The sequence below is a fragment of the Ostrinia nubilalis genome, chromosome 2 (assembly GCF_963855985.1).
Source record: "Ostrinia nubilalis chromosome 2, ilOstNubi1.1, whole genome shotgun sequence".
Taxonomy (NCBI): Eukaryota; Metazoa; Arthropoda; class Insecta; order Lepidoptera; family Crambidae; genus Ostrinia; species Ostrinia nubilalis.
This window is the reverse complement of record NC_087089.1, coordinates 4,123,798-4,142,507: the sequence shown is the minus strand read 5'-3', so window position 1 is coordinate 4,142,507 and position 18,710 is coordinate 4,123,798. Positions and strand designations below refer to the sequence as shown.

Here is an 18,710-nt window from a genome sequence, read left to right as displayed (position 1 = left end):
CATTCAGAGCGTACTAGGTTACAAGTAATGTGCGTACAGTACAGCACCACTACATACGCAGTGACGTGCGATTGAATGCATTCTATTAGTTTGAATGTGCTCATTATCCACTGCGGTATCAGTACTTAACGTTCGAATAATCTTTAGTACTACGCAAGCAATGTAAACTGTTTACATATATGACGTCGGTGCTATCGTCATTGCTGTCACGAGCAATGTGTTCCTGTTTTTGGGCATATTGCTGCGACACTGGCCCCGCCCCCTTGTCACATCTCCCTTTAGTTTCTGTGATCTGTTGTTTCAAACACGACAGCGTTCAATGTGAACTGTTAACCAGGCAATGAGTTTGTTACTAGGTCTTGAACACTTTATTTCGTTTCAGATTGGTCATCGAAACGCCAGTAAAGGTGTTTCCGCCCACAGAGAGGTTCTGGTACTACTCTAAGAAACCACTCGTGCAAGAGTTCTACATAAACTTGAAAGAGGTGAGAAACAAAATTCACATGCTAGAATTACCACCCAACTAGCAAATTAGTGGAAATAGCAGCCTATTTTGCAACTTTTACCTGTACAGTAGCGCTTTAGGGGTTCAGAAAGTGGTTTTAAGTTCTACTATTGCTTCCGTTACAGCTCATAGCTGTAAATATCACTAGAGGTAGCAGAAACTGAACCAAATGCCACTATAGGCTTTATAAGAGTTCATTTTAACAACCCATTTGCAGTCTATAGCTTTAAAAGAGAGTTAAAAATATATGTTAAAGCTTAAAGCTGCTAAACGCTTCTATTGTCGCTGCTGTACGCTTCAGAATTGCATAAGAGAGTTAAAAATATTATGTTAAAGCTTAAAGCTGCTAAAAAGCTTCTATTGTCGCTGCTGTACGCTTCAGAACTGCATAAGAGAGTTAAAAATATTATGTTAAAGCTTAAAGCTGCTAAAAAGCTTCTATTGTCGCCGCTGTATGCTTCAGAACTGCATAAAGACTTTGATTGCAGACTGCGAGGGTCCCGTAGATTTTGTTTTTTCAATTAGTGATAATGGATCAGTTATAGAGGAAAAGTTTAAGATCCACGCTCACTACTTGATATACTAAGAAATGGAAAAATTATAATTACAATATTGTTTGTTTTAAATGCAGTTTATTTTAGTCCACTTTGGTTTTCAATCTTCTATTTCACATAATTTTGTACTTTTTTGTTTGGCCAGTGTTACACTCTATGTTTTTCCCACGTAGATGGAATTAAATAATAAATATATAAATAAATAAATATCCTTGGACATTTTACACTGCGCTTCTAGTCCCAAACTAAGCAAAGCTTTTACTATGGGTACTAGACAACGGATATAAACATACTTAAATACTTTTTTTTTTGTAAATACATACATATTATACATAGAAACACACCCAGTCCAATACAAACAAATATGTTCATGCACACAAATGTTTGTACTGTGCGGGAATCGAACCCGCAGCCTCCGGAATAGTAGTCCGCTTGGAACCACTACACCAAACGGCCGACATTTTCAAAGGTAATCTGAAAACACGATAAGACATAGTAAGTGTCAAACAATTGAAAGAGCGAAAAATATAGAAGTGGCTGCAAACGATCATAGTATTTTAGGGTTTTCAACGAGTTCTACGGATCTCTTAACAAATAACAATTAGTGTGGTGTGATACCTGCAGTAAGTACGAAAGAAAATTGATTGTAAAGACTTGAACTGCATTAATGGTACAGGTATTACTTGGATCTTCAGAAGAGTGAAACTTAACGCTTTGACGCGCAGAGCAAGTATTAAAGTTGACGTTGCAACTTAAAGCTGCTTCTCATAGACGCCATGTTTACAAGACAATTATTTAAGGTTACTTGAAAAATTTATAGGTTTTATCACAATTTGTAGTAAAATATAACCAAATATAGAACTAGCAACTTATTAAATACAAATGTATTTAAGTATGTAATTTAAATATCGTGTAGGTATGTGATATAACATATTTTACGATATTCTGGGGTTAGATATTGAGGCGCATTAAAAATACTCCAATAATATCAACTAAATGCAAGATAAACTGATCTGCGTTTTTAACCACTTGCATTATAACAAAACATACCTAGCTAAAAAACACTTACCTTCATTTCACTTATTATTTATTAATATTCAGTAATGTCTGACTCAATAACAACATAATGTTTAATAGATGACAGGCAAGGTGAATGATCAGTGATCTTTAATTCGTTCAATTTAACCTGTCATTCATTCAATAAATGCCACAAGAGCTTTAGTGTGGTGTTAATTATTAGTTGCAGCTCCTGTAGCGCTTTTATGCCCCTATTATGAAGTTCTAATAAAACTGTGGGTTGCAAAAAGTTGTGCCCCTTTGGCTCCTAAGCGGCTGCATAAGATCTGTAGTGCACGCTCTAGCGCTTGAGCTTGGCGCCTTTGGAAATAATCGGATTGGCTCCAAAGCTCTTAAGCAACTAGTTTGTGCTAGTTGGGCAGTATATTGACTTGTGTGCTTAAACGTACTCGTTACTGCGTAAGAAAATACAATGTGAGTCACGATAAAGTGCACATATGAAAATAGGTAAAACTAAACCTATTATTATCGACAAAAAAGACGTCAATTTTTTTTTAAAGTTTTTTTTTTATTTTTTTATACAACTTTTTTTCTTCCAATTACTTATTGTAAAGAAAACGTAATAACTTTTAAACTAAAAGGTATATTCTGATAAAATAAAAACAGTAATAATGCTAAATAACAGGCGATACTAAAAAAATACATAAAATACTCAGAAAATGGCAACAAATAATAAAAAATGATACATTTTGAAAACACTGTATATGACAGATTGTACAGCGCCCCTGGAGGTTACTTTCAAGAACTTAATTCGTCATATATATTTTTAAGCACTCCCTAGCGATTACTTTTGATGTAAACTCACTGTAAAGCTAGCGGACTAATAATAATAATAATAAATACTCTTTATTGCACACCGCATAAAAAGAAACAGAAAGAAAAGGAACACATAAGGTACAATTAGGCGGTCTTATCGCTATGAAGCGATCTCTTCCAGACAACCTATAGAGAGGACAGTTACTTAAAACAAATGACTTAGACTTTATTACGATTTTTTCAAGTTATTTATAATTTAGTTTGAGATGCGAGTTTGTTAGTATAATTGCATCTTATAAATGTTACATTGACACTTTTGTTTCAGGTTGTAACCGCCTCCGGCGAACTGAATTACGAAGTGATAAACGTGGATACCTCGGGGGAGTTAGACCGATCTCGCCTGAACTTGCCGCTGTCTCTGTCCAGCCTGCTGCCGTCGCCGCTGTCGGCCGCGCCCGCGCCCCCCTCCCCTTCCGAGCCCGACTCAGGTAAGCCACGCCCACCGCTCTCACCCTCTGAGTCCGACTCAAGTAAGCTCGACTTAATAACAGCGCGAGGGCCGCGAAATCCAAGACCGGCTTAGGTAACGGGACTATATCCACCTCTCTTTCCCACCGCTGCAACTCCTGTGTAGCCAGGGTCTACAGCTTGACCGCCAATATAACCCAACCAGTGAAGGTCAAGTTTGTCCCGGGGGAAAGTTAAACGGTCATTGGACCCGCAACGAAATTAAACAGAAGAACATAGGACGAGTTCGAAGTTAAGGATGACAGGAACCCGGCTCAGGTAAGCGGTAACAAGGTATATTTCTTTTCTATAGTAGGCGTGGCTTACTGTAGGCCACGCCCACTATAGAAAAGAAAGGTGGCAGAAAGGCGCTTGCCATCTGGCAAATATGGAAATCTTCAAGAGACTATGTTCTCGTTCTGTAGCTGAAATGTGTTCGACAAAACAAGCGACAATAGCCCAATGGTGTCTGTGTCGGAATAGCCAACTCGGGATCCGAATTACGCGGGTTCGTACCCCGCCGCCGCTGCACTGTTGTGGTATACCCACTCGCAATATAAGCATATTTTCCTTACCACAATTTTAGTACTTTTACTTTTTCATGAAATCGCACCCATGTTACTTAAATGCAAATTATCTATATCATACTAAAACGACACCTATATCTTCAAACATTGCTCGAGTATTTGTCCTTATGTATAGTGTTATGTAATCGTGCTGATAAAGTAAATATTTAGATGATCAGTTCCACTTCACTTACAGATGGTGACGAACCTCTCCTCAGCGGCACGGGCGAGGTATCGAAGGACTGCGGCGAGGACGTTCTGGTCAATTGGGCTCAAGTTCTAAGAAGGTAACAACCATAGAGATATAGAGAGATGCCAACTAATGCGACGAGCTCGAAACTCAGTGTCGCATTAGAAATTCACAAATCAAATCAAAAATATTTCTTCAGTTTAGACCACAAGTGGCACTAATGAACGTCAAAAATAGCAAACAATAAAAAGAAAATGTAGCCCTTATGGGGCTCTTTACATGTCTCCTTATCTTTTGGGTGCTACCAGTGCTTCGAGACAAACATGGCAAGTGACACACACAAAGTAATCAAAATATATGCTCATTATCCACTGCGGTATGAGTACTCTACGTTCGAATAATCTTTAGTACTACGCAAGAAATGTAAACTGTTTACATTATGACATCTGCAGCAATGTGTTCTGTTTTTGGGCATATTGCTGCGACACCGGCCCCGCCCCCTTTTCACACCTCCCTTTAGTTTCTGTGATCTGTGGTAAGAACCTTATCTCATGTCAAAGTAACCTGGAGTGGCTCCAAACTAAGTAGCTAGTACTATAGTGGCTGCATAACGAATAGAAAAATAAAGTTGAAAAGTTTTCTTGACACTTAAACCGAATTCAGAATCATCGGTGAATGAAAAATATTTCCTAAAACGTGGCCGTTACAGAAGCTCTAAATTAGTGCCACAGTACCTTTCTTTGATCGATAAAGTCAAAGTTAAGAGCCTAGTCGTTAGCACCTTATGCTGTGACATTGTCATGAAACTTCCACATGCTAGACATAGGCCATGAACCAGATTAAAATTACTGCACAATAACATCCCATGTCAGAGAAGTGGGCGTGGCTTTTTTCATTTGTCATTGTATCTCACATTCTAATTTTATTAATCAAAGAGTGTATTATACATACGTTTTTCCTTACCATAGTTGGACGGGTCCCCGGCCGCGCGCCCTAAACCACTTAGTCCGCGTAGGCGTGCCCGAAGCACTGCGTGGAGAGGTGTGGCTGCGCCTGGCCGGCGTCGACCAGAACGACAAGCTCATGGAGACGTATAGGACGCTTATTAGCAAGGTCAGTAGGTCTATAATCGAGTGGGGTGCATTGAAACAACTCAGTAACTTCTTAGTCCGCGTGGGCGTGCCCGAATCGCTGCGCGGAGAGGCGTAGCTGCTGTATTTTCTCGCCTGTTGGCGCCACTATAAATGTGGTTTAGTCACATGCTAGTGGTTTAGACAGTGTTAGATAGGAAGATTATTGCATTTGCATTCATCTCAGGTTAACTAGAGGCTCGAGTCTAGACTATGCTGTAACTATGACTATGGTTACGTAAAGAAAATACCAGATGATAGCGTGAATAAAAAATGCAGTTTCCATCGCTGCAAACCACCTGGTTGACAAATGTCCAAAGGGACATGAAAGTATTGGGGCTCCATGACCAAGACGTTCAAGATAGAATCAAATGGTGGCGCATGGAGGCAGAAGAAGAAAAAAAGGTTGACGCCATCGTCGCATAAGCATTGTCGCATAAGTTTTCTCATTCGCCAGTGGCGGGAACTAGAGGTTTTACAACGGTGACGTGTCGCAACGATCTTAGAACGTTATCTTTTTCCAGGACTGCCCCTTCGAAGCGGTGATCCAGCGGGACATCGCTCGCACGTTCCCTGCGCACGACTTCTTCCGCGAGGCCGGCGGGCTGGGCCAGGACTCGCTGCTTCGTATGGCGCGCGCCTACGCCGTGCACGACCACGAGGTCGGCTACTGCCAGGGCCTCAGCTTTTTGGCTGCCACGCTGCTGCTACACGTGAGTACCTGAGTAGGAAACGAGAGAAAAAAGAATAATAAAACTTAACACTACTTTAACTAAAGACCGGTCGCCGAGCAGATAGATAGCTGTCGCGACTGTGTAACGGGCGGCCGCACATCAATATAATTAATTACGCGCGAGCGATAAGGATGGGTAGCTTGGGATCATTGGACGAAATTCTATCTGCTCGGCGACTGGACTTTACTACATCATGTCTTGTTACTTACTACTGCTCCTACTTCTTCCCTTTCGCATTTAGTCACACAGACGCAAGTGGTCCTACTTGGATTCGATCCCAATAGCAAATGGTTACATGAAAGTATTTTCAAGTTCGCAAGAAGATAATGTTATATGAATCTATTCAACGTTATTAATTCCTGTTACAGATGCCTGAAGAGCAAGCTTTCTGCTTACTAGTACGTCTCATGTACGGTTACGGACTCCGTGAACTGTACAAGGACGGCTTCGAAGCCCTTTATATGAGGCTACACCAGCTTGATAGACTTATGGAGGTAAATACTTCTTCTTTAAATTTCAAATACATACCAAAAGGTACATTTTTTATCTGGGGGCACGGCAGTGCCCCCACCAAGTCGAGCAAAAAAGTTATAATTTTTAAGTAACATTAGATGGTAACGTCATCTACTGGTACATCTTTCCTTGTACTCGAAGAAAGAAATGACCTGCTCTGATAAATAGTTTAGATGGTTATCACCACTTTTTAAATATAATAAATAACCCAATGTGGTCTAAAGCTACTAAAGAAAAGAACTACTAAAGTTTGCTGGAATATCCCTATCAATTTGTAATTTTTCTTGGCACATCCATTAACTTTTTTATTTTATTATTTACCAGGAACAACTGCCCGATCTACGCGCTCACTTCCAAGAGCTAGGCGTTGAACCGCACATGTTTGCGTCGCAATGGTTCCTCACGGTGTTCACAGCGAGATTCCCTTTGCCTTTGGTAAGTAATTAAAATAATCACTTTTGAAAAAGGCTTTAGGATTAGGGACATTTTGTACATAAGAATAAGAATAAGAAATTTATTCATAATGTTCATTACATGTCAAATTTTCAATATATTTTCTTATTAATCATAAACAATTGCAGTATTAATAAGAAAGAAATACACATCATGTCCAAATAAATTAATAATACAAATAGAATTAATGATAAATATTATATGATACTAGTGGCCGCCTGGTACTTCGTAAGCGTGGATCCCGTTTCACCCCCTTTGGGGTGGAGTTTCGTAAAATCCCGTCTTAATGAGCACCTACGTTCTAAAAGGAACCCCCATGCAAAATTTAAGACTCATAGCACATGTAGTTTCTGAGATTTCGTGATGAATGAGTGAGTAAGTCAATTCACTTTTATAGATATACATTTTTGTGGTGTGGTCGGAACCACACGGCCTAGTAATGTTTTCTATGTGGTCTAGCTATAGACGTATTGCGTTGGATAATGTTTATTAATACTGATCATAAATAAACTACTGCAATTATGACCGTTTAGTTCAACAGCACTGCAAACGCTAAAGCTTAAGTTCGTCAAGACAATCAAATCAATTTATTTCTATTTTTCAGGTATATCACATCCTGGATGTGTTCTTGCTGCAAGGAATAGACACGCTGTTCCAAGTGGCGTTGGCTCTTCTGTCACGCTCGCGCAAGGACTTGTTGACACACGACTTTGAGGGTGTTCTCAAATATTTTAGGTAACTTACTATACTCTTTACATCTATGTTGCCGTCGCTTTTGAATTTTTGTTACAAAATATAAGGTCACCTCCAAAAGACAGACGATATTTAAGGGACAAATAAAACGTCTTAAATTAATTCGTTTTAGACAGTACAACCATATTTTTAGAATGCTAGTTTTCGAGATTTTTTGATGTTATGTCGAGTGAACCCGAAGTGCTCAGTGCGGTCCGGAGGCATGGCATCGATCGTGCCAGACAGTGCATCCGTGTACAAGGACGTCACGTCCAGCAGCTTATGTAAATAATGTGAAAATGACAGAGAGAGTTTAAAAATAAAAATATTACATTTAGTTTGTTAGGAAAAGTAAAAACAGAAACTAGCCTATTTTTTAGGTTTTTAATGCTAGGGTCCAATTTTTCTAATATAATTAGATGCCCTATTAAAATTTCGTCTGTCTTTTGGAGGTGACCCTATACATGTATTTAGCGTCATATTTGCTTAGTGAGTTGGCGCCTTAGTCCTGTCAATCGCTACTGGCGTCAACTGGTGGACGCAAAATATGATAATCCGCATTAAGGCAAAAAGGCTTTAAGTCCGCCTTATGTTCCGTTCTATGTGCATATAAGTTTTAAATAAATAAATAATCCTAGAAATTTACTCAATAATTTTCTTTTCCACAGAGTGACACTACCAAAGAAGTGTCGCGCAGAAGAATCATCGCGACAGATCATAAAACTTGCGTGCAGCATTAAAGTGAAACGACTTGCTAAATATCAGCAAGAATACGAAAAATTTGTCAAGGGTACGGTTTATACTTTTCTTTTTTAGAAATTCTTAAACATATTTCAATTAAGGAATCTATTTAAGTGTTAAATTATTTATTACAGAGACAACCGAGAAGGAAAAGATTAATGTGGAATTAGAGAGGCTCAAAATGATAAACACACAGCTACAGCAGGACAAAGAGGGGTTGGAAACCCAGTTGAATGAGGTAAAAATAATCTTAAGTCTATATTGTCTGTGGTAGAATACTAAAAGCGGCAATAGCCGAACGGTGAAAGGTTTCGATCTGTCCGAATCGAGATCTGAGGAACGCGGGTTCGAACCCCGCCGCCGCTCGACTATTGTGGTGAACCCACTCGTATTATTCGCACAAGCATATTTAACCAACCTCGAGGGGTTAACGGGGAAAATAACACACCAAACACATGTAGAATATTTGTATGTGGCTACATCATTAAACTATCCTATCATATTTACTGACGAAGTAAATAGTCACCTAAATGAGCAAAGACAAGTACTGGCCTTATTTATTGACTTCTCACGTGCTTTTGACACGCTCAAGCACGACCAGCTAGTGGACAAATTGGACAGGTGCGGAGTTCGTGGCCCATTGCTAAAATGGTGTCAAGCATACTTAAGGAACCGATCCTTTTCTGTGAAGCTGGATAACAACTACAGTACGCCCTTGCCGGTGACGGAGGGCACGGCCCAGGGTTCTGTGCTAGGGCCCCTGCATTTCTTGTCTTACGTCAACGACATGAGCGGCTGTATTATAAACAGCACGTGCTACCAGTTTGCTGACGACACTTGCCTAGTAATAGCTAATAAAGACCCACAAATAGCCGGTAAACTCTTGCAAATGGACCTTGATGCTTTAATTCGATGGTGTCATGACGCTGGACTTGTCCTTAATGCAAATAAAACAAAGCTTCTTATAATCAAATCTCCTTACATAAGACATAGTACACCGACCATAGAATTGGTGGCTCATAATCATAATTGCCTACATACTATGAGCACAAACACAACTATTTGCAGCTGCCCACAAATAGACAAGGTCGATAACCAAACATATCTTGGTCTAGTTATCAACCATAAATTCTACTGGAGTACCCACATTGAACGTGTCTGTACTAAGCTTAGGCAATTTTTAGCAAACATCACCATTCTGAATAATCGCATTCCATTCAAGGTTAAGTTAATGCTGTACAACGCGCTTGCCGAGTCATATATTCAATACGGACTTAGTAGTTACGGGCGAAGTTACAAATCATATCTTGACCAGATTTTTAACTTACAACTTAAAATACTTAAAACCATAGTGCCCAACAAAATTAAAATTAAATTCCAAGACAACGTCTCTGGCCTCTTTAAATACTGTAAGATATTACCGATCCATACACAAATACAATGCACCTTATTAAAAGAGCACTTTTTTAATGAGTCTTTTAAAACTCGGGTCGACCACCCTGTATGCACTCGAGCGATATCTAAAAACCGGCTGTGGCAGCCGCGCGCCAACAACGCGTACGGCGCACGCACAGTCGAATAAGTACCTACTGCCCCGGATTATAAATAGCATGCCACCCGAATTTGTGAAAGAAATCACTGTCAAAAATATTAAATATAAGCTGAAGGACTATTTCCTAAAGCTATTGTAACAATATTAAAATGTTTTTATGCTGTATTTATGTAATTGTATGTGAAATTGTGAATGTACCCACTGCAAACTCGTTAGCTTTACATCAAACCCTAGTGGTTTTTAAAGCTATCTAAATGTAATTGTCTCAATGTAACTTTCTTTAAGTTGTTAAATAAAAAAATAAAAAAATATATATACTAATACATTAAATCATTTGTTCCCCAGGCTCGTGGCTCGTTGGTGGAAGCCAAAAAAGACACAGCACACTACGCGGCCGTTGCTCACGACTACCGCGAGATATGTGCCCGTTTAGACAAACAGCTGCATCAGGTCCAGGTGAGCTACTGGCATACTTATTGCAATCGGCATATGGTTCAAAATTATAACGCAAGCTTTACACTATGTTTCGTAAAATGTACAATTCTACTATTGTTTCGAAAATATAGTGATACTTATGCTACGATTAGTGGCTTAAGCAGTGCTTATTCAAAAGCCTTAGTACTTTGTACAAGTATAATATCTAGTTGGTGTATAAAGTAATAAGACCAATGCTTTGCTTTTGAGTCACTTTTCACTGAAATAATCTTCACTCTAATAAGCATTGTTATGACTATATTTTGCCGTGTAAACTGTTACAGGACTACGTAAAGGATTGTGTAAATTGTAGCGTCAAATTTGCACAGAAGGATAAGGATAATAAAGACGGTGAGTGCTCTCTTCACACGATTTTAATTCTTATTCATAATATTCAAAATCCAATTTCCCTTACACAGCTCAAAATGACAGCCAATTTTATATCGAACGACGATATTAATAGAGTTGATTTTTGCACAGAATCTGAAGAGAAAGCTGAAGATAAGGAAGGTTCAAGCGACGCAGAGGCTAGACTCAGGCAGCGCGTGAGGGATCTCGAGCTGGAGTTGGCGCAGGTCAAGCTGGCGCATGTGCAAGCGCAATGTAGCAATCAAGTGGGTAACATTATTGCTACGGTACGGCCAACTGCCATACAAAAGGTCGATTCGACTGTCGAACTGACAATCTATTCTGTCTCTTCACATCTTTTGTATTTGTCGTAAATGTCGTATAGATGACCCACGCTGAACTGTCCCACCAAACTCAATGACAGGGGGGCGCTACCATCGTTCAACTATATGGTTTCCAACATGGCAAAAATCTGAACCAGCGATCCGGTATTGACGGTGGCGCCCCGCTGTCAATGTCATCGACAGGACAGTCCAGTATTTTGGAACTATAATGTCTCGTTCTCCCGCCAAAATATGTCAAAGTCAAACCCCTGCTATTCCAAATGACCATGACATTGGGTTTGTTTACATTTGGTATCGCTTCTCGTTGGCCGTACTTTAGTTCTAATCGATACATTACTCGATAGAAGATTGATATCGATTTGTCATTCAAATGGCAGAATAATCACAAAACTTAATCATTGTATCGCGCTTCTCGACACACTGACTATTTCTTAGACTCAAACTTTTTACGATTTTGATTGTTACACCGTTTCGCGACCAAATTTTTTTGACTTTCGTCTTTCAACGACTCGCTGATAAAACTTATAATTTTGTCACATCACTTGCCCTCTACACATTCGCATAGTTATGAAATACATGGATTTCATCTACATTATTGTTTTTCACAGGAATTGAGCCACCAGCTGAACGCAGCCCTTAACGAGCTGCAAGCTTTGATGAATCAAAAGCAGTCCGTAGCGCCATGGCTCGTGCGCACTCTAGGTAAGAACACTTGGAACAACACAAAACTCACACTAAGGCGATTATCACACTGCACCGCGCTCCGCCGCGGTACGCGGGACGACAGATTTAATCATTATATGCAAGTACTTCAGTTTGTATAGAAAACACGTGCGGCACAACACACTGACAACGCGTTTGCGCGCGGGATTCGTTATAATATGTCGCCACGCGGACCGCAGCGGAGTGCGGTGCAGTGTGATAAAGTGATAGGTAATCGCCTAATTGTTGAACAAACAAATTTTGATTAAAACGTTTCACTCTTTAACTATAGATATAGCTCCCCTGACTAAACTTATAAATCCCCCCAGATGAAAGCTTACATAATTAAAATCAAACGCTTGCCCTGCAAGTCGATGTTTCACACCCACTAGTTTCAAGGTTGCCCTGTCAATTTGTTTTTATACCTTCAGGGTTGTTAAATAGAGAATTCAGCGATAACTTTTTCTAATGCCTGTAACATTCACGTTTTAATTTTCATCTTGTCTAACATAATCACCACTACAGCATGGTCATGAAATCGAAATCAGTTCTTTGTATTTTTTTGTATTATCATTGAGATAAATTTTGTCTTTTAAAATTATTTTAAGTCCCCAAATCAATCTAGCCTTTAAAAGAGCAATGAGAAAATGATTCCCACTTCATTTTGAACCTTTGAACATCCAAAAGCCTGCCATTTATTTTACAATTGACAATCAAATATTATAATCAGTTCATAAATGTTTCTTTACCCCATTGTAGGTCATTAACGCGATGTCCTATACCAGAGCAGTCGAGGTGATTGAATTAACTTGCTGTTTTAATGTTGCTGTGGCAATGCTAATGTCGATGTTAACTAACAGTCCGCTTGTCAACCGTTAACGCATCGTTATTGTTTGTTATTTAGATAAACGCTACTTTTAACTTCGCATTGTTCGTTTATTAATGCCTGGTAGATTAACCCTTTCCTTTCGTATCATTGTAACATTAATGTAATATTTCTAGTACTTTGTAGTTTGATAGTTCTGCAAGAATACTAATTTCTTTTTTATTAATCATAGACTGAATGGTTTAGGGACTCAATACCAATTACGACATTTTTTTCACTTGGTGTAAGGTTTCTGAGACAGAATGTGAAAATGTGTTAGAAAATAGTTCTTATATTTACATGAAACTTTCTTTCAAGGTTCTATCATGGAAGCGGCACAAAATCGGCCATCATTCCAAACGTACCTGCCAAATATGAATCAAGAAACGAGCTCGTTGCACAGACAAGGATCCTTCTCCAATTCTCATAGCTCTCAAAGTACCAGCCAGCCCAGTCTAGACAGACGTGTGTCCGAGCCATACAGCCCAGACGTCGTCCGCAGGAAGAAAGACCTCAACGCCAAACGGCATTCAATGCTCGTAGACTCAAACGTCACCAAAGAGGCGAAGGAACTGAACCGGCGGAGCCATGACGCCACCGTCGTCAAAAACCTCTCGATGGGTTGACCCCACGATACTCAATCGGTTAGTCTATATCCATTTTCAAGTCGTATGCCCACTCTTTCTGTAACGTAGAATGTGAACGAGACAGACTAAACCTTAAGAATTATTTTCGTGTTCGCAAATTATTTTTAAATTTTATTGATATTATTTTGGTGTGTATTGTGAGAATTTTTACTTTGTCTGTAATTTGTCGGTATGATAAAAAGTAATCTGCATTTATAGTCGAACAGTATTTTCCGCTGACATCTTATGATATTTATGTCCAAAAGTGAAAACAACACTAGTCATCATATTTTATAACGAACAGATAAATATTTGCAAAAAGATGTTATTGGATAAAAAGTTCAAATATTATCACATATTATTGGAAATATAAAAATTATATTCAATGAGCAATGGCTTTTGATCTCACTTTAGTTCATGGGATCTATAATGAGCCTGCTCAGTGAGAGACTGTTCAGAAAAATATTTCTATACTTGTCCCAATCATATAACTGATTTTAATTTGAATTACAATTGGTAGGTATATTCTGATGTTCATATGACTAATATTTATTGTGAAAAAAATATACATTTATTGGAACATTGACCACGCTGTTCTATCAAAGAAATCTACATAAAAGAATTAGGGATTTAATTATTAAATTGTCTTTTTTTCATTTTGTTAAAATTCTATATGAGGAATTTTAATATAACGACTGCTCTATTTCCATGATATTCTTCTATAAACATGACATCATTATAAAACGTCTTCAACATAATTCCTACATAATTATTATAACTGTGTGTAGTGAGGAAAGTCACCAAACATGCAAGTGCACTGGATGTTGATCACCCGTTTCATCATCACGATCATGTTGCAAAATAGTTGATTAAATTATTTTATAATTTATCAAGTTTGTAGAAGTATTACATTAGACGATTATCACATTGCACCGCGCTCCGCCGCGGTACGCGGGACGACAGAATTAATCATTGTACATGCAAGTACCTCAGTTTGTATAGAAAACACGCGCGGCACAACACACTGAAAACTCGTCTGCGCGCGGGATTTTTTTTATGTAGCCACGCGGACCGCGGTGCAGTGTGATAATCGTCTTACTAAACGAATGATAAAGTGTGTTTGTTCACTATGATGTGTGATGAAATGTGGCGAATTGTATGAATGTAGAGGCGATGCCACATCGAAGTAAACTGTAGCACTGTAATAAGTGCGATTTTTCAACAAAAATATGTCTATGTGTCGTCGACTGTACCACAGAGTGAGTGCCTTTGTGTTGAAACAGACTGAGATGTGATGCTTGATTAATTTAGATATATTTATTTCACAGTATTTTTAAATTTTATTTACACATTTATGAATATTATTTTATATAGTTTTCTCTTATCCGTTTAGTAACTAGAAGTACGTGGGTTGACCGTTCATGGGAAGTCGTATTATTACAGCATTACCTTATTTTATGGACAACCTTCGTATCTATTTAGTAACGGCCTTTATTGATTATTTTATATAATTTTCAAAATTAATGGATCGGAAACAAACGCAATTATGAGTAATCGAGTAGATTTCTCTTATTTTAAGGCTGCGCAATCCTTAACCACGTTAAAATTGTTTTCGAAGGTGAAGGCGTTAAAAATATGATTGTGAAAATCTGGGACCTAATCTAAAGAGTTTATATGATTCTGTATATTTTCACTTAAGGAGGTTTATGATTAAAATCGCAACGCATTACATTTTTAATAAACAAACGTATTCTCAACAAGCAACTCCAATGTAGAATAAAAAAACCAAGCGTTGATACAAATAGGACAGTTGTATTACCAGTCATAAAAACTGTTCTTCGGTGTTGCTACTAATTTAAATTTTAAATGCAGTATTTATAATTGAAATGAAAAGTTACTAAAAATATATGAATAAAAAATTCCTCATTAAAAATAACAAGAATATTGACCTTATAATTCTTAAAATATTAAATTTATAATATCATATGAATATTAATAACTATTATGAAAAAATTATAAACTATTCAATGTACTATGAAAAAATATATGTGCATTTTTGTGTTGTGTTATGTTAAATTCAAATTATTTGTGTTTAATTACAATTCGAATGATATTTAAATGTAGTAATAGTTTTAGGGTATACATACTACATTACTTTAAGTCACATTATTATGTCACATGACGTGTAATCTTCAATCATTATATCTATTTACTTCCTCTCACATGTAGCGAACAAGAAACATTTTTGTATATATTTCGAACAGGCCTAACGTAGGGAAATAACTTCTGCTATCCATTGGAACATTGGGTCAGGTTTTGAGATGTTTACTATAATTATGTAGCTAATGTCGAACTGTTTTCGAAAAAATGCTAAGGGACATGGCTGAAAATAAATGACTGTCGAACCGAAAAAATTATAAACTAGTTTTTTCACAATGTTTTATTGCTGGGTGATAAAATAATTGTTCCAAATTGTCTATGGACGTTTGACAGTTCTTTATTTTGAAAGCGATGCCCCGCCTTTTTCATGATACAAAGTACAATCATACTCTTTGTATCATCTAAAAGAGATAATAGTTATTGTAAAATATCCCGAAATCGGTCATATTTAATTAAATGTCTATCGCAATCGAATGTATCTAAACTCTTGTCTTGTCTAGGTCCACACACACTCACTTCGCTTGTAAGTGTATGTCTACCTCCACAAAACAAGCGGCACAAGAGCTTATTTTGATGTGTAGGTACGTAGCGATAGATGCTACACGGAATCAACCTACAAATGCACCTAACTAGATTTGTGTAACATAGTATTGCTAGCTTTTTAGCTCACAAGAGCTAGGCGTTGTATCTAACCTCCACGTAAAGTATTGCCATGTGAAAAATATGCTTTTACTGATGTTGACTCGTGATAGAAATATTTAAATCATCAGTTACAGTCACGACGAATGTATGCGGTCCACTATTTTCAATTAAATCATATTTGTATACATACATACATTCCAATGCTGAAAAAAAAAAAACTAAAATTGTATATATCAAAAGCAGGTAGATTCCTTGTAAATTTAACTGTAGTAGTTACCTATAATGCTGTTTCGAATGTACTCATCTTAATACATGCATATTAAAGTATTACCTAATTATTATAAGATTTATAATTTCTGTTAATAACATAAACCCTTTTTTTCTCGACAGTGGTTGAATTTCACAAAAATAAAATACATTTAATTGAAATTCAAGCCCTTGAAAACAGGTTTATTTTCAGAACTTATAAATCAGATATTATTGATATTTATTTTAATAAACGTAGAATCTCGGCTTTATTGTATTGGCTAGATGCCATATTATTTTGAACGTATGTCATTGTGTCATTCATTTATAATCTTCTAAGTTATAATCATCACTGTACCTGTAGCTATTCTTATGAAACTATCTTTTAATTAATCATAATTTAAATTGTAGTCTTAGGCTCTCTTATTCTAAAATTGATTTTATTGACAATAAAAATGTTTATGCTATCGAATACATATCCACATGTTATTGAAGTGTCTGTGCGCATTATATCTTCAATACAGCTTTGATGTTTTGTAACGAACAGTTTGTGTTGATTTAAGAGATAACCAGCTAAAATGACTAAATATTTAGTAAAATATTTATACCACTATTTGATAAAAGACCTCTCCATCTTATGAAAGCTTTTAGAATGCCAGGCTAAGAGAGTGTGTTTTTATCCTTTTACGGAGTAGGAGCCAGATAAGTGATGGTAAAACAGATATAAGTGCAGTATTAGTGCCATTATTATCTGTTGTAGAGTTTTAGAGGTATTATGGTGGTATTGTAGTCATTAAACCTTCAATACATCTTCCAACACAAATGACGAGGCGTCTCGCTCGGCATGCTTCATATCATGCTGCATTATTCTATAAACGGCAAGACTGTACTGCCTCTAACGAATTAATATCGTTGCAAATATTGTATGAATAAAAGCATTAGTCTGTCATATTTTATGTTGTTTGTGATACACGAGTGGACTATAATTTCCTTGTATTTCTTTTTATTTGAGTCCTGTATGATCTCTAAATTACCTAATTAAGATATTAAATACTATACTTTAAACATATTTATTGGAGTTTTCATTTATAATATCTATCTGTTCCGTCTTTTATGATAAATGTCGCAGATGATATAAATATAAGATACCACAAGTCTAGAAAACCATTCTTATGCCACAGTCTTCTAAGGGAATGCGATTTCTCTATTACGATTTTAAGTATTCGTTTTGTGGCGCCATAGGGAACTATTGAAATGTAAGTAACAATAATTTTAAAGCTTAGCAATGTTATAGGGATATTGTTGTTTATAGTAACTATATTAATAGCTTTATAAATAATGCCAGGATATTTAGCCGAAAGCAACGTAAGAATGAGTTTATTCGCTAAGAAGTGTTGTTTTAGTCTGTCATTTACAATAAACATTTTACAATGGTAATATTTTGTTTAATTTCAACAAGATACCTAGGTACATTTAGTAACACAACTTCTAGCTAGATTATTAATTAAAACAAAATGAATTCGAAGTTACAAGTTGAAGTTTCAAAGAAATGTAAATCCGCTCTATAAGATAGAAATTCAGTATTTAGTATCTTCTAAATTATTCGTGAGAAAAAGAGGTCTTTTTTAGTGAAATGTGTGAATGAAAAAGGTCTTCATTATGACTTTAGTCTTAGTAAATAAACACAATACTTAGACACTAATCTGACAGCCAGCGCGTCGGCTGACGGTCGACGCAGGCGCAGCGAATGACGCACGTTCGACAAAACAGTGGCAATATTTTTAGACTCGTCTACGTGAGATGCGGTAATCATTCGCCTGTGCGCTGAATTAATACTAAATTGGTCGTTTACCTGCATACTTTTTATTGAAATCAATGGTTTTGTATGCAGGTGTAGTCTTAATTGTACTTATATTCCATGTGGCATCAGATACTTTTAATCAAAAAGCTACATCGTCATTTGGCGCTGCTATACTGGGAATTTGTACAGCAATACATAAACCAGTTACCGGTATCTGTTTTGAAAGCTTGTCTTTTTGCAGACGGACGGTAAGGAAGTCTCCCGCAGAGAGAGAGAAGGGTACAAACATGTCACCTCACGTGGTGCAGTTAACGCAAACAATAATACCTATAAATTGGATTCTACAGGGTGTGATTGGAACGTCTCGAGAATGAGCAATCCACGAAGAGCCCGTTTATGTTAATGCAAACGTGATTGAATATAGCACGTAAAAGATTTTTATAAATCCTTGAAAAATGCTTTTCAAATACATTTGAGAATGTCCTAGTTTCG

General features: G+C 37.2%; 1 protein-coding gene across 1 annotated transcript in view; it reads left to right on the top strand.

Moving 5' to 3' along the window:
• LOC135080192 (rab GTPase-activating protein 1-like) overlaps positions 1 to 17,854 on the top strand; it is a 38,466-nt gene extending 20,612 nt beyond the window's left edge. The window contains exons 11-25 of the mRNA XM_063974877.1: positions 383 to 485; positions 3,218 to 3,380; positions 4,162 to 4,252; positions 5,124 to 5,268; positions 5,810 to 5,998; positions 6,388 to 6,513; positions 6,857 to 6,967; positions 7,590 to 7,720; positions 8,386 to 8,507; positions 8,593 to 8,696; positions 10,356 to 10,466; positions 10,769 to 10,835; positions 10,965 to 11,098; positions 11,785 to 11,878; positions 13,062 to 17,854. Of these exons, the coding sequence (XP_063830947.1) occupies positions 383 to 485; positions 3,218 to 3,380; positions 4,162 to 4,252; positions 5,124 to 5,268; positions 5,810 to 5,998; positions 6,388 to 6,513; positions 6,857 to 6,967; positions 7,590 to 7,720; positions 8,386 to 8,507; positions 8,593 to 8,696; positions 10,356 to 10,466; positions 10,769 to 10,835; positions 10,965 to 11,098; positions 11,785 to 11,878; positions 13,062 to 13,369 (1,999 nt within the window). The 3' untranslated portion in view covers positions 13,370 to 17,854. The remainder of the gene's footprint in view (positions 1 to 382; positions 486 to 3,217; positions 3,381 to 4,161; positions 4,253 to 5,123; positions 5,269 to 5,809; positions 5,999 to 6,387; positions 6,514 to 6,856; positions 6,968 to 7,589; positions 7,721 to 8,385; positions 8,508 to 8,592; positions 8,697 to 10,355; positions 10,467 to 10,768; positions 10,836 to 10,964; positions 11,099 to 11,784; positions 11,879 to 13,061) is intronic.
• Positions 17,855 to 18,710: the final 856 nt, after the last annotated feature.